This window comes from Phyllostomus discolor, chromosome 13 (genome assembly GCF_004126475.2).
Source record: "Phyllostomus discolor isolate MPI-MPIP mPhyDis1 chromosome 13, mPhyDis1.pri.v3, whole genome shotgun sequence".
NCBI classification, from domain to species: Eukaryota; Metazoa; Chordata; class Mammalia; order Chiroptera; family Phyllostomidae; genus Phyllostomus; species Phyllostomus discolor.
Genome location: NC_040915.2, coordinates 29,775,500 through 29,794,902, shown reverse-complemented (window position 1 = coordinate 29,794,902; position 19,403 = coordinate 29,775,500). Strand labels below are relative to the sequence as shown.

The following is a 19,403-nucleotide window of genomic DNA, read 5'->3' as shown; positions in this document are numbered from 1 at the left end:
CAGGGCCAAAGATAATATTTTTAAAAATGAATAAGAAGAGCACAGACTGGAAAAATGGTCTTGACACAAATAACTGCAAAGGACATATTCAGACTATATAAAGAGCTCCTACAATTCAATAATTTTAAAAAATGGACACAAATTTTGAACAGTTACTTCACAAGGTAAAGACACAGAATGGCTAATAATCATATAAAAATGTTACATAGCACAAGGGTCTCAAGGCTGGGTGGTTCTTACTAAATGCTATTCTTGTCAAACGTTAAAATGTAGCCCAGTAGTTTGCAGACTCAGCTGTAACCAGATGTGTTGTTCCAGAACCAAACCTGATAGGTTTGGCCAAGTCCAAAGAAATCAATATGTATTTAACCAGCCCTGACTGGTGTAGCTCAGTGGATCGAGTGCCAGCCTTTAACCCAAAGGGGTGCCAGTTCAATTCCCAGTCACCACTGAACTGCAGGGTACATGACAGGCAACCACACATTGATGTTTCCTTTTCCACCCTCCCTTCCCCTCTTTCTAAAAATAAATACAATATTTATAATGTATATATAATTAACTAGCATATATAAACAATGGCTAAGCCTCCCTTTGGAGCAAGAGAGCTTTGGAGGTAAATCCCGTCTCCTTTACACGCTACAAGTAAATAAAACTATCTAACAACACCATATTTTGTTCTTAAATAGAATACTCCAAGCAGCAAACCCCTTGAGTTCAGTAATAGAAAGATGCTCAATATCAGGGTGTTGGGAACCTACCTGCCTGGTTTCAGAAGCTGTAACCCCTCCTGGCTAAGGCTGAGTAGAAAGGCCTTGGGGCCATAAGCCATTAAGGAGACAAAGCTTATCTTCCTTGTACAGGTGCTGCCTCTGCCCCACTTTACTTCACCCTGCTTGGCCCCAAGCAGATGACCAGTTAGCCAATGGTGGGTAATGTTCTTCACGGAGGGGGGGGGGGGGGAAATGCCTAAGACAGACATGGTCATGAAGGGGCCCTCAGGGAGGGACTTGGGGGGGGGGCTATAGGAAAAGGGGGTGATGGACCCTCTCCCCTCAGCTTTGACATAGCCTGAGTCCTCATTCTGTCTGCAAGAAGTCTCCTAATCTCTTGGCTGCCTTACTTTCCCCTGCCTGACTTAAGCCTGAAACAATGCTGGAGGTGGGTGTGGCCCAGTTCTGGAAAGGGTGGGTTCCCTAGGGTGATGAGGCCTAAGAAAAATGCATAAAATCCAGAAAACCTACTTTCCTAATACCCTCAATTGAAATGATAAGGTTCTAAGTATGAAGCGAGTTTGTTCCCCAAAATTTTATGGACCTTTAGCTATCTGACCCTGACACAGAATAAACCCTCAGAGTTCTTTGAATGTTATCTATTGTTTAATCATTTCTGCCTGAAAATGACTGATGAGCTTTAGGTATACACCCTGTACTCCTATGCAAATTAACCCCAGTAAAAGCCCATTGAGGAACAGGTTTCTGACCCTTCTCCTTTGAGAGATCAGCCATCTTTCCTCTCCAAGCAGATCAAGTCTTGGTAGACTTATTCTCGACCTCGGTGGAAGGGGGACTCTGGGCAAAGCTCCCCCACAATCAGGGAAACGTGAATCACAATAACATCGAGATACCGTTGAATGCCTAACTAACAGAATGGCTAAAATTAAAAAGACTGATCACATCACATGCTAACAAGCATTCTGAGCAACTAGAATGCTCATTCATTGCTGGTGGGAGTATAACATAATACAGCCACTTTAGAAAAACTGTTTGCCAGTTTATTATAAAGTTAAATATACACCTACCCCTTGACCCGGTAATTTCATTTCTGGGTGCTTATCCAAGAGAAATAAAAGCATATATCCCTAAAGACTTGCACAAAAATATTTATAGTAGCTTAATTAAAATAACCTAAAAGTAGAAACCCAAGCATCCCTCAGCAGATAAATGGATAGACAAATTGTGGTATATCCATACTGGGGGGTATTGCTCAGCTATGCAAAGAAATGAACTGTATAAATTAATCTCAAGGTCTCTATGCTGAGCAGAAGAAGCTGGACACAAAAGAGTATGATTCCATTTATGTGAAATTCTAAACTAGGTGAAACGAGCCTATGGCAAAAGAAATCATCTTTCCTTGGAGAAAGGGTAGGCATTGGCCGTAAATGAACTTTCAGAGGTAATGGAAATGTGTTATGTCTCGATAGGTGTGTGGGGACTGTGGTTAAATATGTTTATCAAAACTTCTCAAACTAAAACAATTGAGATCTCTGCATGTCATTGTCTGTATTACTGTATGTAATTACAGGTCAATTTTAACACAGTAATACAGTCATACTTTGCAACATGTGGGGGACAAGATACTAGGTTGAGGTAGTGTCATCCATGGCATTGGTACTGAGTGATGAACTAAATAGCCAGTATTTAAATGTCCAAACTCATTAGGATCTAAGAAATCAAAGCTTTTTTCCTTGTTACGATATGCATACATTTTTCAAGTTTGAGTCTAAGTTGGTATGATGCCCCAAGGGTAAGAAACAAAGGGTTTTGTTTCTTCTTTTTTACAGTCTCCCGTCTCTTTGTAAACTACATCTGCTTCACCCATCCCAGCTGTTTCCATTTCGATGACTGTGACACCCACAATTGAGGCTTTGACCTCAATTCTCTCTCAAGCTATGGTTTCTCCATTCCAGGTGCCTCACAGGAATCTTTACCTGTATGTTCCTCTGGCATGTCAAACTCACAGGTCCAAGAAACTAAAATAATATTAATTCATTACCTCGTTCACCGAACCCAATCTTCCTCTTAACCTCCCAGGTTTGTGTGAAAAATGCTATTAGACTAATCATCCTGGCTAGACTCAAACATGTGCATGGGAATTTGTTATGGGATACAGATAACCAATAAAAAAGGAAACATTAAAAAGAACAAGGCTGGTTTCCTGTTGAGGGAAAGCCCCAAAATTCTAAATTCAGGGTGGATTCTGAAGAACTAACATGTAGCCTTAGTCAAATTCCTAACCGCTTTAAAAGGAGAGACGTACATACAAAGGCAAAGCAAGGTTGAATAGCAAAACCAGATGCCAGGTAGCAGTGTAGCCTTCCCAAGTAAACGATGTATCGCTAATCTAAAAGATAACACCGGGCAGTTATTTACGCCCCCAACAGTCATTAACCTCCTGCATGGGGACGTGGTGATGGACTTCGGGTGGAATTTTAGTTTTCCTGGCAGTCAGCCCAGCATGACGCGATGCAGAGAGTCACCGAGTTCAACGGTCAGTTTTACATCTCCCAGATGCCTTGGCTGCTGGAGCCATATTGCATCTCTAAAGTGAGTTCCCTTACACACTCCTAACTTACTTATACTAAAATAAATTCTTGACAGATGTAAAATCTTTAAACAAAAATGTGGAACAAAAGTAGTAGAGGTGAACGGGTAGAATAATCTTGGAGCGAGGAAGCCGTCCTTAAACAAAAATCTTCGGGCTGAGAGTCGTCCTGAAAGAAAGGGTTCCTTGAGCTATGTGCTGGCCCGAAAAAGGACCAGGTCCTGGAGCGTGCGTGCAATCCAAACCGCCAAGACTGGACGGAGGACACAAACACGTCCCCCGTCCTGGGGATGACAGGGCTGTTTCGTACAATAAGTTTGGGGAAGACAGACTGAAGTTTCAAAAGGATTTACACTGGCTCTAGACAAGAGGGAGAGCAGGGAAAGGGGGAGAAGAGAACGTTCTGGGACAGGCGAATAGTGCAGGAGGAAGAAGAAACGGGTGCTTTTGCATCGGTTGTGGGCAACAGTCTGCAAAGCGCGTTCCTAACCTCCTCGGTGCCCCAGGGTCTGGTGGTTCTCTATTCTTTCGAGGAAAGGGCTGAAATGACTGCTGGGTTCAAAGTTGCTACAATTGCACGTTCAGGGAGGTGGGTGGTCTTTGTTGGTTTGGGCCTGCAGCTACTAGTTAACTCCCCTCTCGCTCATCCTCAGGCCTGCCGTAATTCACGGCATCTCAGAATTCTCTCTTGTCACCTTGTGTAAGCACAGCATGAAATTCAGGAACCAAAAGTGAAAATATCAACAAAGTGGACTGCATAGATTTTTGTTAACTATCTGCATAACAACAGCGATAATAATGAACAAAGTCAAAAGATAAACTAGGAGGCCCTGAGCGGTGCGGCTCAGTGGGTTGGGTGTCTGCCCGCAAAGCAAAAGGTTGCCGGTTGGATTCCTGGTCAGGGCACATGCCTGGTTGCAGGTTCAGTCCCAGGTTCCCAGGTCAGTGCACATAGGAGAGGCAACCAGCCAATCAGTGTTTCCCTCTCGCATCGATGTTAATCTACATGTCTCTCTAAAAAACAAACAAACAAAAAACTGGGAGAAAATCCACGTAACGCGCTTGAGACATGAAGAGCTAGTTGGCAAGCTATATGAAAGGAACCAGAACAGGGCTAAACAATTCTCCTGACATCCACGGAGTGGGAAGTGTAAGCCTTCCCTTGGAATTACTATATTTTGAACAATAATACAAGGAGTAAGGATAGAGGATTTGAGTACATGTCTGTTCACGTTGGCGCATTTTATGTTTATAAACAAGAGGAAGTCCCAGCTCAGCTGTTTCGATTTCCAGTTAAGCATGTGCTAATGCCGTCGGAAGAAGGAATGTGTGAGTCAGAACTGTGAGGGGCCTGAGCTAAAATTGTATATATTTGTATAACTTTTCAGCGAATGTAGGGGAACTTAAAAACTTTTTATTATTATAACATTTTTCAAGGTTATATAAAATACCCTATACTTTCTACCCAAACTCTGTCCTCTTTTCATCTAAATCAGACCTACTTTTTAAAATTAACCTTTTTTTTTTAGAGCAGTTCTAGGCCCACAGAAAAATGGAGGTGAAAATATGGAAGTTTCTCAAATATATCCTGCCCTCACATATACACAGCCTCCCCTGTTATCAGCATCCCCCGCCCAAGTGGTACACAGGTGACAATGTATGAACCCACTTGGACACATTACTATCCCCCAAAGTCCACAGCTTACATTCTGTGGGCTTCGACAGATGTATAATGGCATGTACCCACCATCATGGTATACTACAGAGTATCTGCACTGCCCTAAACATTCCCAGTGTTCCTCCTATTCATCCCGCCCCAGCCTGCAAACTCTGGCAACCTCTGATCTTTTTACTGTCATCATAGTTTTGCCTTTTCCAGAGTATGATACAGCTGGAATCATACAGCACGTAGCCTTTTCAGACTGGCTTATTTCGCTTGCTAATATGCATTTAAAGTTCCTCCTCCTTGTTTTTTTTTTTTACAGAGTGACAGCTCATTCTTTTTAGTACTGAATAACATTCGATTGTCTGGCAGTACCACGGTGTATTTGTATTTGTCCATTGATCCATGATGGACATTTAGGCTGTTCCCACATCTTAGCTGTTGTGAGTCACAGGGCAATGAATATGGAAATGCAAGTATTTCTGTGAGATCCTCGTTTCAGTTTGAATGTGATGGCCATGCAGTACATGTGCTCGCTCACTCAGTGGCGACTAGTGCCCACACTGACTAGTACAGTGAAGTCCTCATGGTTCGCCCATTCCAGCCCACTCTCCTTGGCTGCCGGGTTACATCGATGTTGCACGAACCGTTCTGGTTATATTAACAATGGCTAGAGTTTTTTCTGGACAGATTTGTATATGCAAATTCTCGGCATTTTTAATCAGGTTATTGGTTTTTTGTTGGTTTTTTTTTTTTTGCTATTGAGTCACACGAGTTTCTTATATTTGGAAAATTAACCCCTTATCTGATACATAGTTTGCAAATATTTTCTTCTCTTTCGTAGGTTGGCTTTTCACTGTTGTTTCCTTTGTTATAAAAAAAACTTTCTAGTTGGATGTAATCTAACTTGTCCATTTTTGCTTTTATTGACTGTCCTTTTTGCGGCACAACCAAGAAATCATTGCCAAGAAGCCTTTCCCCTGTACTTTTTTCTAGTAGTTTTACATTTAGGTCTTTAATGATTCTGAGTTGGTTTGTGTGGGGTTTCAGATAAGGTTCCAATTTCATTCTTTTGCATTCGGACACCCAGTTTCCTCAGCACTATTTGCTGAAGTGACTACCCTTTCCCCACCGTGTGTTCTGGGCTCTCCAAGCTAGTTTCCGGATTTCTCACAAAGGGGACTTGTTTCTGCATTGTTACTGAGTCAGTGTATCCTTGGGGGAAAGAGGGCCGAAGGCTTCCTGGCCATCCTGCTGATGTCACCACTCAGCTTGGTGTATCTTTTCACACACTTTCACTTTCCACTTATTTTTGTCTTTATACGTGAAGTACATTTTTGTAGGCAGCATATAGTCGGTTTTGCTTTTTAATTTAATTTGGTCACTTCTGTATTTTAATTAGGGCATATAGATGATTTATATTTAATGTTGACTATTGACATGATTAAGTTTAATTCACCATATTGCAATTTGATTTCTTCCCCCCATTTGTCCTTTGTTTTCCTTTCCCTCTTTTTCTGCCTGCTTTGGAATAGAATTTTTTTTCATTCTATTCTATTTTATCTTTTTTCTTGGCTTATGGCTACAATTGTTTTATATTAGTGATTGCTTTAGGTTTTAATAATAATTGCATTATTAACTTAATCACAATCTATCTCTAAGTGACATATCATTTACATAGACTTAAGAACCTTATGATCACACACTTCCATTTCTCCCCTCCTGGACTTTGAGCTTGCTGTCATGCTCTAATTTTTTTAAAAAAATATTTTATTTATTTATTTTTAGAGAGAGAGGAAATGAGGGAGAAAAGAGAGGGAGAGAAGCATCAATAAAAGAGAGAAACATTGATGTTTCATGGGTCCCAACTGGGGATCGAACCTGCAACCCAGGCATGTGCTCTGACTGGGAATCAAATGGTGGCAGGATGATGCCCAACCACCAGAGCCACACTGGTCAGGGCATGCTCTAACTTTAAATGTGTGTAAACACCAAAGTATGTTCTTTCTTTTGCTGAAACAATGATCTTTTAAAGAGACTAAAGTACTAAGAAAAGAACAGAGAAGAATGCCATATATTCTCCCACATGGTCTCTAAGTGCTCTCTGTGCCTTGGTAGACTCCTATTTCCACATGGCCGCACTTTGCTCCTGCCTGAATGTTGGGAGCTGCTCTGCCTGGTTTCGGAAACTGAAACCAGACTTCCCATGGCCAAGGCTGAGTGAGAGACCTTGGGACCCTAGGCCACTAAGGAGAAAAAGCTTCTCTCCCTGGCAGGAGCCCCGCCTCTGCCCACTTTACTTCACCCTACCTAGCCCACAGTGCATGACCAGTTAGCCAATGATGGGTAAGATTCCTCAAGGGAGGGACAATCTAAGACAGGCATAGGTCATGAGGGACCCTCAAGGAAGGACTTGGGGGGCTGTGGAGAAAGGGGGTGATGGACCCTCGCCCCTCAGCTTTGACATAGCCTGAGTCCTCATTCTGTCTGCAAGAAGTCTCCTAATCTCTTGGCTGCCTGGCTGCCTTACTTCCCCTGCCTGACTTAAGCCTGAAACAATGCTGCAGGTGGGTGAGGCCCTGTGCTGGAAAGGGCAGGTTCCCTAGGATGATGAGGCCTAAGAAAGAATGCATAAAAGCCTGTGAAACCTGCTTTGCTAATACCCTCAGTTTAAATGATAAGGGTCTAAGCAGGAAATGAGTTTGCTTCCCCAGTTTTATGGCCCATTAGCTATTTGACCCTGACTCAAAATAGGCCCTCAGAGTTCTTTGAATGTTATCTATTTGAATATTACTGCCTGACAATGACTGATGAGCTCTCCATAGACCCCCTGTATTCCTGTGCAAATTAAGCCAATAAAAGGTTGTCCAGGCAAGGGTTGGTGCACCGAGAGAGTGGCTGAGGCGCTCCAAGGCGCTCTCCCCTTGAGAGAGTGGCCTTGCCATCCATTTTCCTCCACAGGACTCAGTAGTCCGTGTGAATTTGTCTGGTCTGATCCATAACGCTGTGGACACTGCAGGCCGGTGTCTGCATCACCTGGACGGCTTGCTTTCAGGTTTCTTGTAGTGCGGTTCTGCTGCTAATTTTGTTTAGTCATTTTGTCTGTAAATCATTTTGTCATCTTTGTTCCTGAAAACTCTTTTTGTTAAAGAAATAGCTGTAGGTTGGCAGTGTTTCTGTATCATTGCTTTTCAGCCATTTGATTGTGAGGTTTCATATTTCGTGTTCTTAGGATTCATTATGTTCCTTGGCTCTGCAGGTCTAGTTTTCATTATAATTGGAAGTGTTTCCACCATTACTTCAATTTTCCTGTCCCTTCTTTCCCTCCTCTAGGAAGACCAGTGACATACCTATCAATCTGCCCGAACTTGTCCCAGAGCACCTTGCTGCTGTTCATTTTGTAAATCTTGTTTCTGGCTCATTTTGGATAGTTTCTCCTGCTGTTTTTGGGGTCACTAATTTTTCCTTTTGCAATGCCTAATCTGGTGTTACTGCCATCAACAGTACTTTTTTTTTTAAGATTTTATTTATTTCTAGAGAGAGGGAAGATAAGGAAAGAGGAAGAGAAACATCAGTGTGTGTTGCCTCTCTCATGCGCCACCCACCAGGGATCTGGTGTAAAACCCAGGCATGTGGCCGGACTGGGAATCGAACTGGTGACCCTTTGGTTCACAGGCTGGCACTCAATCCACTGAGCCACACCAGCCAAGGCAAGAGTACTTTTGTTTCACATATAGTTTTTACAAGTTTGATTTGGGTCTTTTTATATCACATATTTACTAGGTCTTGGTATATATGGAATAACTGTTTTGACGTCCCCTGCTGTTAATAACCTGTGTTTATTTGGGTGGATTATTTTCTCACATAGGAAGTGTGTCCTGTCTCTCTGCATGTGTGGTAACCATTCAATTGGATGTTAGACTGAAATTTATCTATTTGGAGTAAACTTAAAATCCGACTAAGTACACTTGAGCTTTGTTCTGGGGTGTAATTCAGTTTCTTAGAAATAGTGTGATCCTTTTGGGTCTTCCCTATGAGATCTGTTAGGTGGGACCAGAGCAGCGCTCACTTTAGGACTGATTACAGGCATACTGCAGAGACAGTGTGACTTCCGTTCCAGGCCACCGCAATAAAGCGAGCCACACAGACTTCAGTTTCCCAGTGTGTATGTTTGCACTATACTATGGTTTATTAAGCATGCAATAGCACTTGTTTAAAAAAATGTACATACCTCAATTAAAAAATACTTTATTGCTAAAAAATGTTAACCATCACCTGGGCTTTCAGCAACTCATCATCTTTTGGTGCCAATAGACTTGCTTGACACAGGGTTGCCGCAAACCATTGATTTGTACGCACACACACAAAACATATATGTATCTTATTTACAAAGCACAATAAAGTGAAGTGCAATAAAATGAGGTAGATCTGTATTCCCCGACCCTGCGGATAAACCCTTCAGTGTGCCCTACTCAACGCCTCATAAATCACTGGGGTTTTCCAGTCTGGCCGGTGGGAACAGGCACTACTTCCACCCCTGTGTCAGCGTTGAGCACTACTATTCCTAATCGTAGGGGTAGTTCTTTCCCCGGCCTCAGGTAGCGTCCTCATACACGCGACTAATGAGTCCCTGAGGGGCCCTTTCTAGCTCTCCCGAGTTCTCTCTCTGTGCAGCTCTCTCCTCCCCGGTGCTCTGTTCTGCGAACTCGGGCCCCTTTGGTCGCCACCTCAGATCGTAGCTTTTAGCTCAGGGGGCAGAGCCCCCCTCTTCCCTAGCTCACTTGGAAAGGCTCTCAAGGCTGTGAATAGCGGGTGACGGTAGGGCTCACCCTGATTTTCCCAGTCTCTCAGGGATTGCTGTCTTTCGCTGTCTCATGCCTAGCATCTTGAAAGTCTTTATTGTGTATATCTTGTCTAGTTTTTGATAGTTTTAGGGGGGGTTTGTGCTTGTGGAGGGTAGGGTGAGGGTCAGGGAATCTGATACCTATCACTACATCTTGAACAGAAGCAGAAGTCTTGAAGTATTTAACTTTATTACACAAATTTCCTAATTTTTCCATTTCCTCTGAACTTAATTCAAGTGATATTTAAAAATTCAACTATATATTAAGACACAATACAATAATTTATTATGAAAAGATAATCTGATTGTAATAAGTTCGTTAGTACATCAATAGAGACATATTTTTTACATGTTTTATAATATACTAACTAACTCAGAAATTTTAGATAATTACCACTCTCTAAATAGTCTACTGCCACTTGTAATTCTATTGACAAGAAAGGGAGGGGCGGACACAGATAATAAACACACCTTTCATTCATGCATTAATATAACTTCATATATGTTGAATACTTAGGTTAATGACTTAATGTGTGACTTTCACTTCACATTACGGAAATAGTAATCAAATACCCACTAGTCAGGCTGATGCCAAGTGGTATAAAAAAATTCTTTGAAGAGTAGCTAAGAGCAGTAGTTCTCAGATTTTTGATGTATCTAAGAATTAACTGCAGAGTTTGTTTAAAGTGCAGATTTTCAGGAAAAAAGGCAGATTTTAATTTAGTAGGCCTGGGAGAGAGTCTAGGAATCTGCAAATTATTGACCTGCTTGTGACTCTGATAAGAGATAAAGAGATTACTATGCGATTAAGCATGCCCTTACTTCTTACTTGAACTGGGTTAAGTGTCTGGTGGGTGAAACAGAGGAAACATTATTAGGAGAATCAAAGTGGAGGCAAGAACAGGCCAAGGTGCTTTGTCCTAGCTTAAGAGGTTCAGATGAGGAAAGCTGTCCAGGATCAAACTAAAAACCTGGGGATCAGCATCTTGAAACCACCTAAGGTTTCAGAATAGGAGGGTAATGACAGAATAGTGATTTTTTAAAGGAATGTCAGCGGATGGGACGAATTGTAAAGCTGGAAAGCCAGGTAGGAGGTTTAGAATGAAGTGCTGAAAATGAGCATCAGGGAGGAGGCATTGGCAATAGAAAACAAAATGTCAGATGCCATATTGGGAAAAATGTTGAACTTGCTTTTAGATACCCAAAAATAGGAAGTTAATATTAAATATATTTCAAAGTATTCATAACAAACACAACAGTAACAACAGCAATAATAACAATGAAATAAAAATAAAGAATAGCAAAGAATAAAAATAAAATAATCTTCGACTGGTTTTTCAGATGTTTGCTTGAATGATTCCTGAAACTCTATGGGGGGCTCAACAGCAGTTGGTGTTGCCTGGAGGGATTATTAAAAGGAGCAGTTAGTATTGTAAGTCAAAACCAACTCATCATCAGTATAATCCAGAAGTAAGCAAGCAGACTCTTCTGTGAGGCAGATGAAGCAGGGCTTGCATTCTGTAGCATAATTTTATTTGTATTTCTTCACTCGCTTTTTTGGATCAATTTTGACCTATTGTCAAAGATTCAAAGATTCACGAAAAAGAGATACAACACCTACTTTCTTTTCCCCAAACCTAAAAATTAGACCTTTAGGTTAAAATGCCACGGGTGTGTCAGAGGGAGGGAATAGTTCTGGTGTAGGGTGGGCAGGAGCAAAACAGTCAGATGAGGCTTCAAGGAAGAGGGAGTTTGAACCGGGCTTGAGGGGACAGGTGGGAGCTGGACATGTGGAAAACAGAGCATATGGAAATAGGAAAGAAAAGGCATTTTACAGAAAAATCTCAGAAGGATGTACCCTGGCTGGGAATCGAACCTGGGACACTTTGGTTCCCAGCCCGCGCTCAATCCACTGAGCTACGCCAGCCAGGAGAAGGAATTTCTTATGCAGCAGAAATGGTCGACAAATTTTCAGCTCATGAAAATGGACAACTTGCTAAATGCTGCCAAAGGAAGGTGATACTTCCATACGTTCTTTTCTTACCTTCTTTTAGTGGGGTTTTGGGAGCAAAATTTTCTTTACTTTCATGAAGAAAAGCCTTCGAAGGATCAAAGTGTTTGATACCCAGAGCTTTATTCAGTTCCCCCTGAAGTTTTCTCTCGTTTTGCTTTATTTTAGAAAGCTGGGAGCGGAGTTTGCACACCTCCTATGTAAAAAAAAGTACAGACAGTAAACAATTACTTAAGCTCACGACAGTGAAAAGTGTAATCAATGTTATGGACAAATTCTGAAGTTGCTAAGATATCAAACCAAATGGCAAAACCCACTACTAGATAGAGGCTTTAAGACTTGGATTACGAAATGACCTGGAACCACGGTGACAAAGGAGAGAACAAGTCACTTAGATCTTCTTGCTGCTCTAGAGGTACACAGGTACGTTTCTGATAAAAGTCCATCTCTAACTTACATGCCAAGATCAGCTTCCAGCAAGAAAGCACTTGGGCTCTGCTGCCCCGCTTCCTAGTGAAACTAAAAGTTGGGAAAAGGCAACCATCTAAAGCTTCCAAAAGGGGTCCTAAGGCAAAACAGCCAAGGAAGAAACATCTACTCAAGCAAATCTACAAAAATGTGGTCCAAAGGCAAGGGTCTGTGGTATGTAACAAGTCTGCTCCCTCCCCTCACAACTCAGGAAGGTGACATCTCCACGCCAGACTGCTGCAGCTGAGAACCCGGGCCTCCCGCTCCCCCCAGCTCCCCATCAGAACACCAGCATTTCTCATCTTATCCTGAGCTACCTGTTGCACCAGAGAGAGAGATGCAGGTGAAAACCACAACGTGGTATTACGTTACATGCACTAGGACAGCTGGCATCAAAAAGTCTGTTGGGAACTGCCCTGCCTGGTTTCAGAAGCTGTAATCCCCCGTGGCTAAGGCTGACTAAAAGACCTTGGGACCATAAGACACTTAGGAGGCAAAGCTTATCTTCCGTGTAGGGGTGTCACCTCTGCCCTCTTTCAGTTCACTTCACCCTGCTTGGCCCTGGGCGGATGACTAGTTAGCCGATGGGTAAGATTCCTCAAAAGAGGGATGACCTAAGACAGACATGGTCATGAAGGGGCCCTAAGGGAGGGACTTGGGGGGCTATAGAAAAATGGGGTGATGGACCCTCGCCCCTCGGCTTTGATATAGCCTGAGTCCTCATTCTGTCGGCAAGAAGTCTCCTAATCTCTTGGCTGCCTTACTTCCCCAGCCTGATTTAAGCCTGAAACAATGCCTTAAGCCTGAAACAATGTCAGAGGTGGGTGCAGCCCTGTGCTGGGAAAGGCAGGTTCCCTAGGGTGATCAGGCCTAAGAAAAATGCATAAGATCCTATGACCTACTTTCCTAATACCCTCAATTGAAATGATAAGGGTCTAAGCAGGAAGTGAGTTTGTTCCCCCAAATTTTATGGCCCTTTAACTACCGGATCCCAACTTAGAATAGCCCTCAGAGTTCTTTGAATGTTATCTATTGTTTAATCATTACTGCCTGACAATGATTGATGAGCTTTATATATACACCCTGTATTCCTGTGCAAACTGAACCCAATAACCGCTTGTCAAGGCAAGGGTGGAGGTGCTCTCCCCTTGAGAAAGTGGCCAGGCTGTCCCTTTTCCTCCCCAGGACTCAGTAGTCTGTGTGAATTTGTCTTATCTCATCCATAACACTGAGGACCCCAGGAGCCGGGATCCGCATCAAAGTTGGGTAATCACAAGTGTTGATGTAAAGAAATTGGAATCCCCATGTGTTGCTGCTGGAATGCAGAACGGTGTAGCTGCTTTGGAAAACAGCCCAACAGTTCCTCAAGGGATTAAACAGTTAACATATGACCCAGCAATTACACTCGTAGATATAACCTGAGAGCAACAAAAACCTAGGTCCACACAAAAACTCAGACATGAGTGTTTGTAGCAGCAATGTGCATAACAGCGCAAAGGTGAAAACAACCCGAATGTCCACCAACTAAGGAACGAATGAATGAAATGTGACACAGCTGCAAAATAGAATATTGTGAAAGAATGGCATGCTGATGCATGCTACACAGGTGAACCCTGAAGACAGGGTGCTGACTGAGAAAAGACGGTTACAAAAGACCACATGTTATTTGGTTCTGAAAAGAAAAATGTCCGGAACAGGGAGATTTATAAGGGCAGAAAGTGGATTAGTGGTGGGAAGAATGGATAAGAAGATAAGGAGATAGATAATAGCTAAAGGGTAAGGGGTATCATTTTGAGGTGACAAAACTGTTCTGAATGCACTTGTTTGTAAATATACTAAAAGCCATCAAGTCATACATTTTCAGGCATGTGAACTATACTTCAATAAAGCTGTTAAAAAAAACCCTTAAATGCTTATTTTTGAATACTGCTTATCTTTACGGGGTAGTATTTATTTGCTTCAAGGATTTTGCTACTTTACAAACAGTAATAGATGTATACAGCTTTATGAATTCTTCCAATCATTCCAGTAATTTTCAATATACCAAGGAAGTAGTTAGAAGACCTGAGAACACTAATACCCATCTGGTCAACATTCTGAAATACATCCTTAATTCTCAGGTGGATTTTCCTCTATAAACTATCACTTTTTTCCGTATACCAAAGTCCTTCATTTTACTTAAGCGTTATAAAAAGAAGGAAAAAAGCCACACCATATTCAACAGGACCAGGTATTATTTTACGAACCGATTTGAGTTGGCTATTTTCATCTTTCAATTTCACAACATGCTTGATTTTTTGCTTTAGGTTCTGATGACCCAACAACTTAGCATACGAGTCTCTGAGCGCGTTCAGCTGTTCCTGAGCGGCACCGTGTTCACTCAGCAAGGCCTGTTTCTCTGCTTCAAATGCATCCAGTTGTAGCTGAAAAAGAGTTTTATATATATATATAAATTTAAAACTGTTAAATCTTACTAGTCTCCATCAACTACACAGAAAACACAGGTAAAAGAAAACTTAAAAATGAACAAAAGCAGATTTTGTTGACATATTGTCAGGTCTCTCCATAAATTCTCTATGAGATTCTTTTTCAAAAACTCTGTATTTTTCCTTTTAAAGGTCAGGAAAAGAAACAAGCAGTTCAGCTAGCCAGCCTAACTTGCACCAACTGGATCACATTATAACTCGTACTCATCATCTGCTTCAGTGCCAAGACTAGCACTTATCCTTTTTCTTTTTAAAGATCAGTGTATTAATGTGAGATATACCGAGAAAGATCACAACACAATAATTATCACACAGTTACACAGACTAATGATCGAAAGAACCTTCTAAGCTATTAACTTTAAGTCTCTTACTGGGAGGTATTTTCATAGCTTATAAAGGCGGTAGTAAAATGTATGCATAATTTAACAAAACTTATCAGCCCTTTTTCATAGGAAGTTGGCACTAAATGCACAGCAAAACGGTCTTCCAGAAAAACCACGTGACTGTCCTGACTGTGGCCAAGAACAGAGTTGAATTGCTAAAACAAACACAAGTAGCAAGTTCAGTCCTAACCCACAAACCTGAAAAGGCTTTGTTTTGTTATACAGTTCTTCATAAAGGAGACGCCACTTATTCATTTCCTCAGTTAACTCTGCCACTGTATTTTCCTTTCCAGCCTGTCTGTAAGGGAAGATTAAAGACCCGGGGTCATAGACAAGAAGAACTGAGGTGCCTGGCTCTCGGGTTCTGAGGCTGGATTACCTTGCTGCTGCTTCTTCCAGCTGCTGCTTAAAGTCTTCCCGTTGCTGCTTCAGTTGGTTCTCCAGATCAGTGATTTTTTGAAAAGAAGAAACTGTGATGTCTTTAATTTCTGCTTCTTTAAGTGCTGATCTGGTCTGAAGATCTAAAAGCATCCTTGGGTTTGAGAGAGGAGAGTCTCTAAACATTTTATGACCACTTTAATAACTTTTCCCGTACTTGTTTTTTAAGCTTAAGGACCTCTTCAATAATTTTATCGTTTTAACTGGGTAAATTCTTTAGATTTTACTTATTTTTAGAGAGAGGGGAAGGGAGGAAAAAAGAGGGAAAGAAACATCAATGTGAGAGAGAAACACTGATCAGTTGCCTCTCCCATGTGCCCTGACCAGGAACCGAACCAGCAACCCAGGCATGTGCCCTGACTGGGGATCGAACAGACAACCTTTTGCTTTGAGGGACAATGTCCTGCCAACTGAGCCACATCAGTCAGGGCGAACTGAGTAAACTCCTAATTTGCCGTTTGAGATCACCCAAAGCACGCCGTGAAACCAACTATAATTCCCTGCAGCACTTAATAGGTGGCTTTCGACAACGTTAAATTGTCTCAGTGGTTGGAGGGCCACAGGGTGGGCGGGCTTGCTTTCTGTGACATACCTTGCATATTCTTGATTCGAGTTCTCAGCTGCCAGTATCTGATGCTGAACATCCTCTGCGCTTTTCTCAGCCTTGGCCACTTTTTCCTTAAGCGATGAGTTCTCCCGCTTAAGATCTTCTATCTCACTAGCTGTTAATGCTTTATAGCTTATTAATAAGGAAAGTAAGTTAAAGGGTTTTTCTCACTACTGTATACATGGCAAATATATAGCTGATGAATTTATACTTCATAAAATTTTAGATAAAACAAAACCTTAGTATCTATGCATTTACACAAGAATTAGTATTCCGAGGTTAGTACTAATGAGCTTATACGGCATGTGCTGTTCATTAAAAAAAAAATCAACTGCCTACTATGTGTAGGAAGTATGCATACAGGGATGAAAAAAAAACTATGAAATATGAAAATTACCCTAAAATCAAAATTCTACAATTCTTGGACCTTCTGTCAGAGTTTATGGTGTTGTAGGGAAGATAGGAAAATGCCTCCCCAGGATTTTGCAAAAAAAAAAAATTTTTTTTTGATAAAAAAAGGAGTAATAATTAAATTCATGGTAAGTGTTATGAAAACAAACAAACAAAAAAACCTACACAGCTCCTTAACCTGATAAGGAGACCCTATATTTTGGTTGGTTATTCAGAAAAGGCCTTTCTGAGGAATTTAGAGCCAAGCTGAGACATGGTGGGAAAAGAAGGTTTAGTGAGGCTGTTCGGGGAAAGCATTTCACAGGGAAAGATGCTCAGAGGCAGGTAGAACATGGCGCTTTAAAAGGGGAGCCTGGAGCGCTCGCTTTGGCTGCAGATACTGCACCTGGAACAATGCAGAGATGACGAGCACGTCCCTTGTGCAAGGATAATACGCAAATTCATGAAGTGTCCCATATTTAAAAAAAAAACAAAAACAACAAAATAAAACAAAAAAGCAAAATGAGAAAAAGGATGAAACTAGGGCCTAATAAATAAGACAAGCAAGAGCAGGAGCCAGACAAGACGGAGGTCACCCCTTACTGCAGCCCCCCATGGGGTTCCCTGAGGGCTCTAAGGAAGTGTGGGTATCACTCTGGAGACGGGAGGAGAAGGGCCTGGGGAAGGTGCAGGAGGGCAACACTGGAAGGCGAACTAAAAGACGATCATCAGTCCAGGTGAGTGAGAAAGAAGGCTTGGACTAAGGTGCTGGCAACAGAAAGATGCGAGATCTCTTTTGAAGGCAGAGTTTTAAACTTCCGGAAGCGGATGTTAGGAGAAAGGAAGAGGGAAGGATCAAAGATGACCCTAAGATGGATGGAATGAGAAGCTCGGAGGATGTCATCGACTGAGACACAGAAGAGTGAGACTACGGGTAGAAAGAGATACAAGGAAGACCAAGAGGAGTTTCAGCTACTGTTAGAGGACAGTGAGGTGTCTACTTGGAGATGTCAAGCAGGCAGCTGGATATATGGGCACAGAGCTGCATGGAGATGTGTGGCTTGAAGAAACATTAAATGGTATCAGCATGCTGACGGTGAGTGGAGTTACAGAATGGCTAAGCACCTCCTACGGCACTGTTTTTTACTGTAGCAAGAAGGGAAATCCCAGTACCCCACTGGGAACAGCACTAAAAATTACATAGTATAAAATTGATGTAATTTACATGTCTGCACTGGCATAAAAATTGTAATTAGGATGTGATCTGTATGTGCATGTACACATGTTATATGTAACACATCGCATGAAGGAGCAGATCACTGGGAAAGAAGGCACTAGTCAATGACTGGGTACCAGGCCATTCATTACCCACATGGAAAAACAAAAATAAATTTGACCCTGTATCACTACACGCACAGAAATCCGTTCTGGGTGAAAAAGTGAAAGTGAAACAAACTTTTCAAAGAAGAATAGGTGACTATCTTTATGTTCTTGGGATAGAAAGTAGGTCTTCAATGAGATGCAAAAGTGTTCATGTAAAAACCTACAAATTAACCGCATTAAAATCAAAGGGAAATTACTGTATATACTAAGACTACCATGTAACACTAAATGCCCATGCATGGCCGGTCACTGTGGAATTTAAAGCGATACCAATAACTTTATTAGTGTGACTTTGTTGTTGACAGCCCTCCCTGGATAAACACCCTCCCTGCTCTCATGTGGTTAAGAGTGCGGGCTCCCAACACAAGTACCTTTCGAACTGAGCGGTGACATCTCCGAGGCCTTGCACCGCACTGTCACACCTTTCCTGCAAAAGCAGGGCGGCCTGAGCGTGAGCAGCATCACTTTTCTCGAGTTCAGCTTCTTTCCTAAGAAGAAGAGACAATTACAAGACCAACTGCTAACTACCAATCATTGCCCTAAGACAGAGATTAGTATTTACCTTTGACACTGGGGACATCTATATTAGCTACTGGAGAGCTTAGACCTGAATTCATGGCCTACTTACCATAGCGTGTATATTATGTGGGCTTCATCTCGCCTTTCCTGTTCTAATTTTACTTTTGTTTTCATCCTCACTTACTTATTTCTAAATTTATCTTTTCATATCACATGTATTGATATAGTTAGTTTAAACATTTTTTTGGAAAAAAGTAGGATAAAAAGACTCAAATACAACTGTTAACAGCAAAAGCCCAGACTGAAGAATGTGAAGAATTACTAATTAAAAAGCATTTGGGATGAATAAAATTTAATTGTCTGCACATAGACATTTAAGAAACACTAAGTACAGTTAGGGACACTTTGTTTTAAAAGTTCTTTTGAAATGAGTCATAGGGTTATGTAGATTTATTTTCATTATATCAATAACCCACAAAAAATTGTTGTTCAAAGATTCAACAACTTATGTAGTGGACTATTTTGCATAGATACATTTCCATTTTTGTGTATATGTACATCATTTTATTTACATAGTGTAGGTTGTATCTTTAATTACCTTTTTTTGAGGGAGCACAAACACTTCAGAAATAACAATCAAAAAGTAAAATGGGAAAAAACAACCACAACGGGAGAACATTAAAAATTAAGAAATGTATCATTACAAGTAGAAAGACTAAGATATGCTTTATTTTTACTCCACTTCCATACTGCTTTCATCACGTTATATGTCTTCCGCAATATCTACTTAAATTAAAATATCTGGTTTGATTATTGAGTTCACATTGTGAATAATTTTATTATTTGAATCCTTGCGTTTTCATCACTGAAAAATTTTCCAGCAAGGACCGT

The 19,403-nt window shown here is 41.4% G+C and overlaps 1 protein-coding gene and 1 non-coding gene across 4 annotated transcripts in view; one reads left to right on the top strand and one right to left on the bottom strand.

Moving 5' to 3' along the window:
- Positions 1-10,088: 10,088 nt before the first annotated feature.
- HMMR (hyaluronan mediated motility receptor) overlaps positions 10,089-19,403 on the bottom strand; it is a 21,838-nt gene continuing 12,523 nt past the window's right edge. For all 3 annotated transcript variants that reach the window (XM_036014345.1, XM_028528729.2, XM_036014344.1), the window contains exons 12-18: positions 18,365-18,481; positions 16,206-16,352; positions 15,555-15,707; positions 15,374-15,473; positions 14,553-14,729; positions 11,872-12,034; positions 10,089-11,226 (exon numbers count right to left, since the gene is read on the bottom strand). In XM_036014345.1, coding sequence (XP_035870238.1) covers positions 11,207-11,226; positions 11,872-12,034; positions 14,553-14,729; positions 15,374-15,473; positions 15,555-15,707; positions 16,206-16,352; positions 18,365-18,481 — 877 coding nt within the window. In that variant the 3' untranslated portion in view covers positions 10,089-11,206. The remainder of the gene's footprint in view (positions 11,227-11,871; positions 12,035-14,552; positions 14,730-15,373; positions 15,474-15,554; positions 15,708-16,205; positions 16,353-18,364; positions 18,482-19,403) is intronic.
- LOC114510540 lies at positions 16,989-17,093 on the top strand. Its single transcript, XR_003685700.1, has one exon. It is a non-coding gene; the product is annotated as a U6 spliceosomal RNA (small nuclear RNA).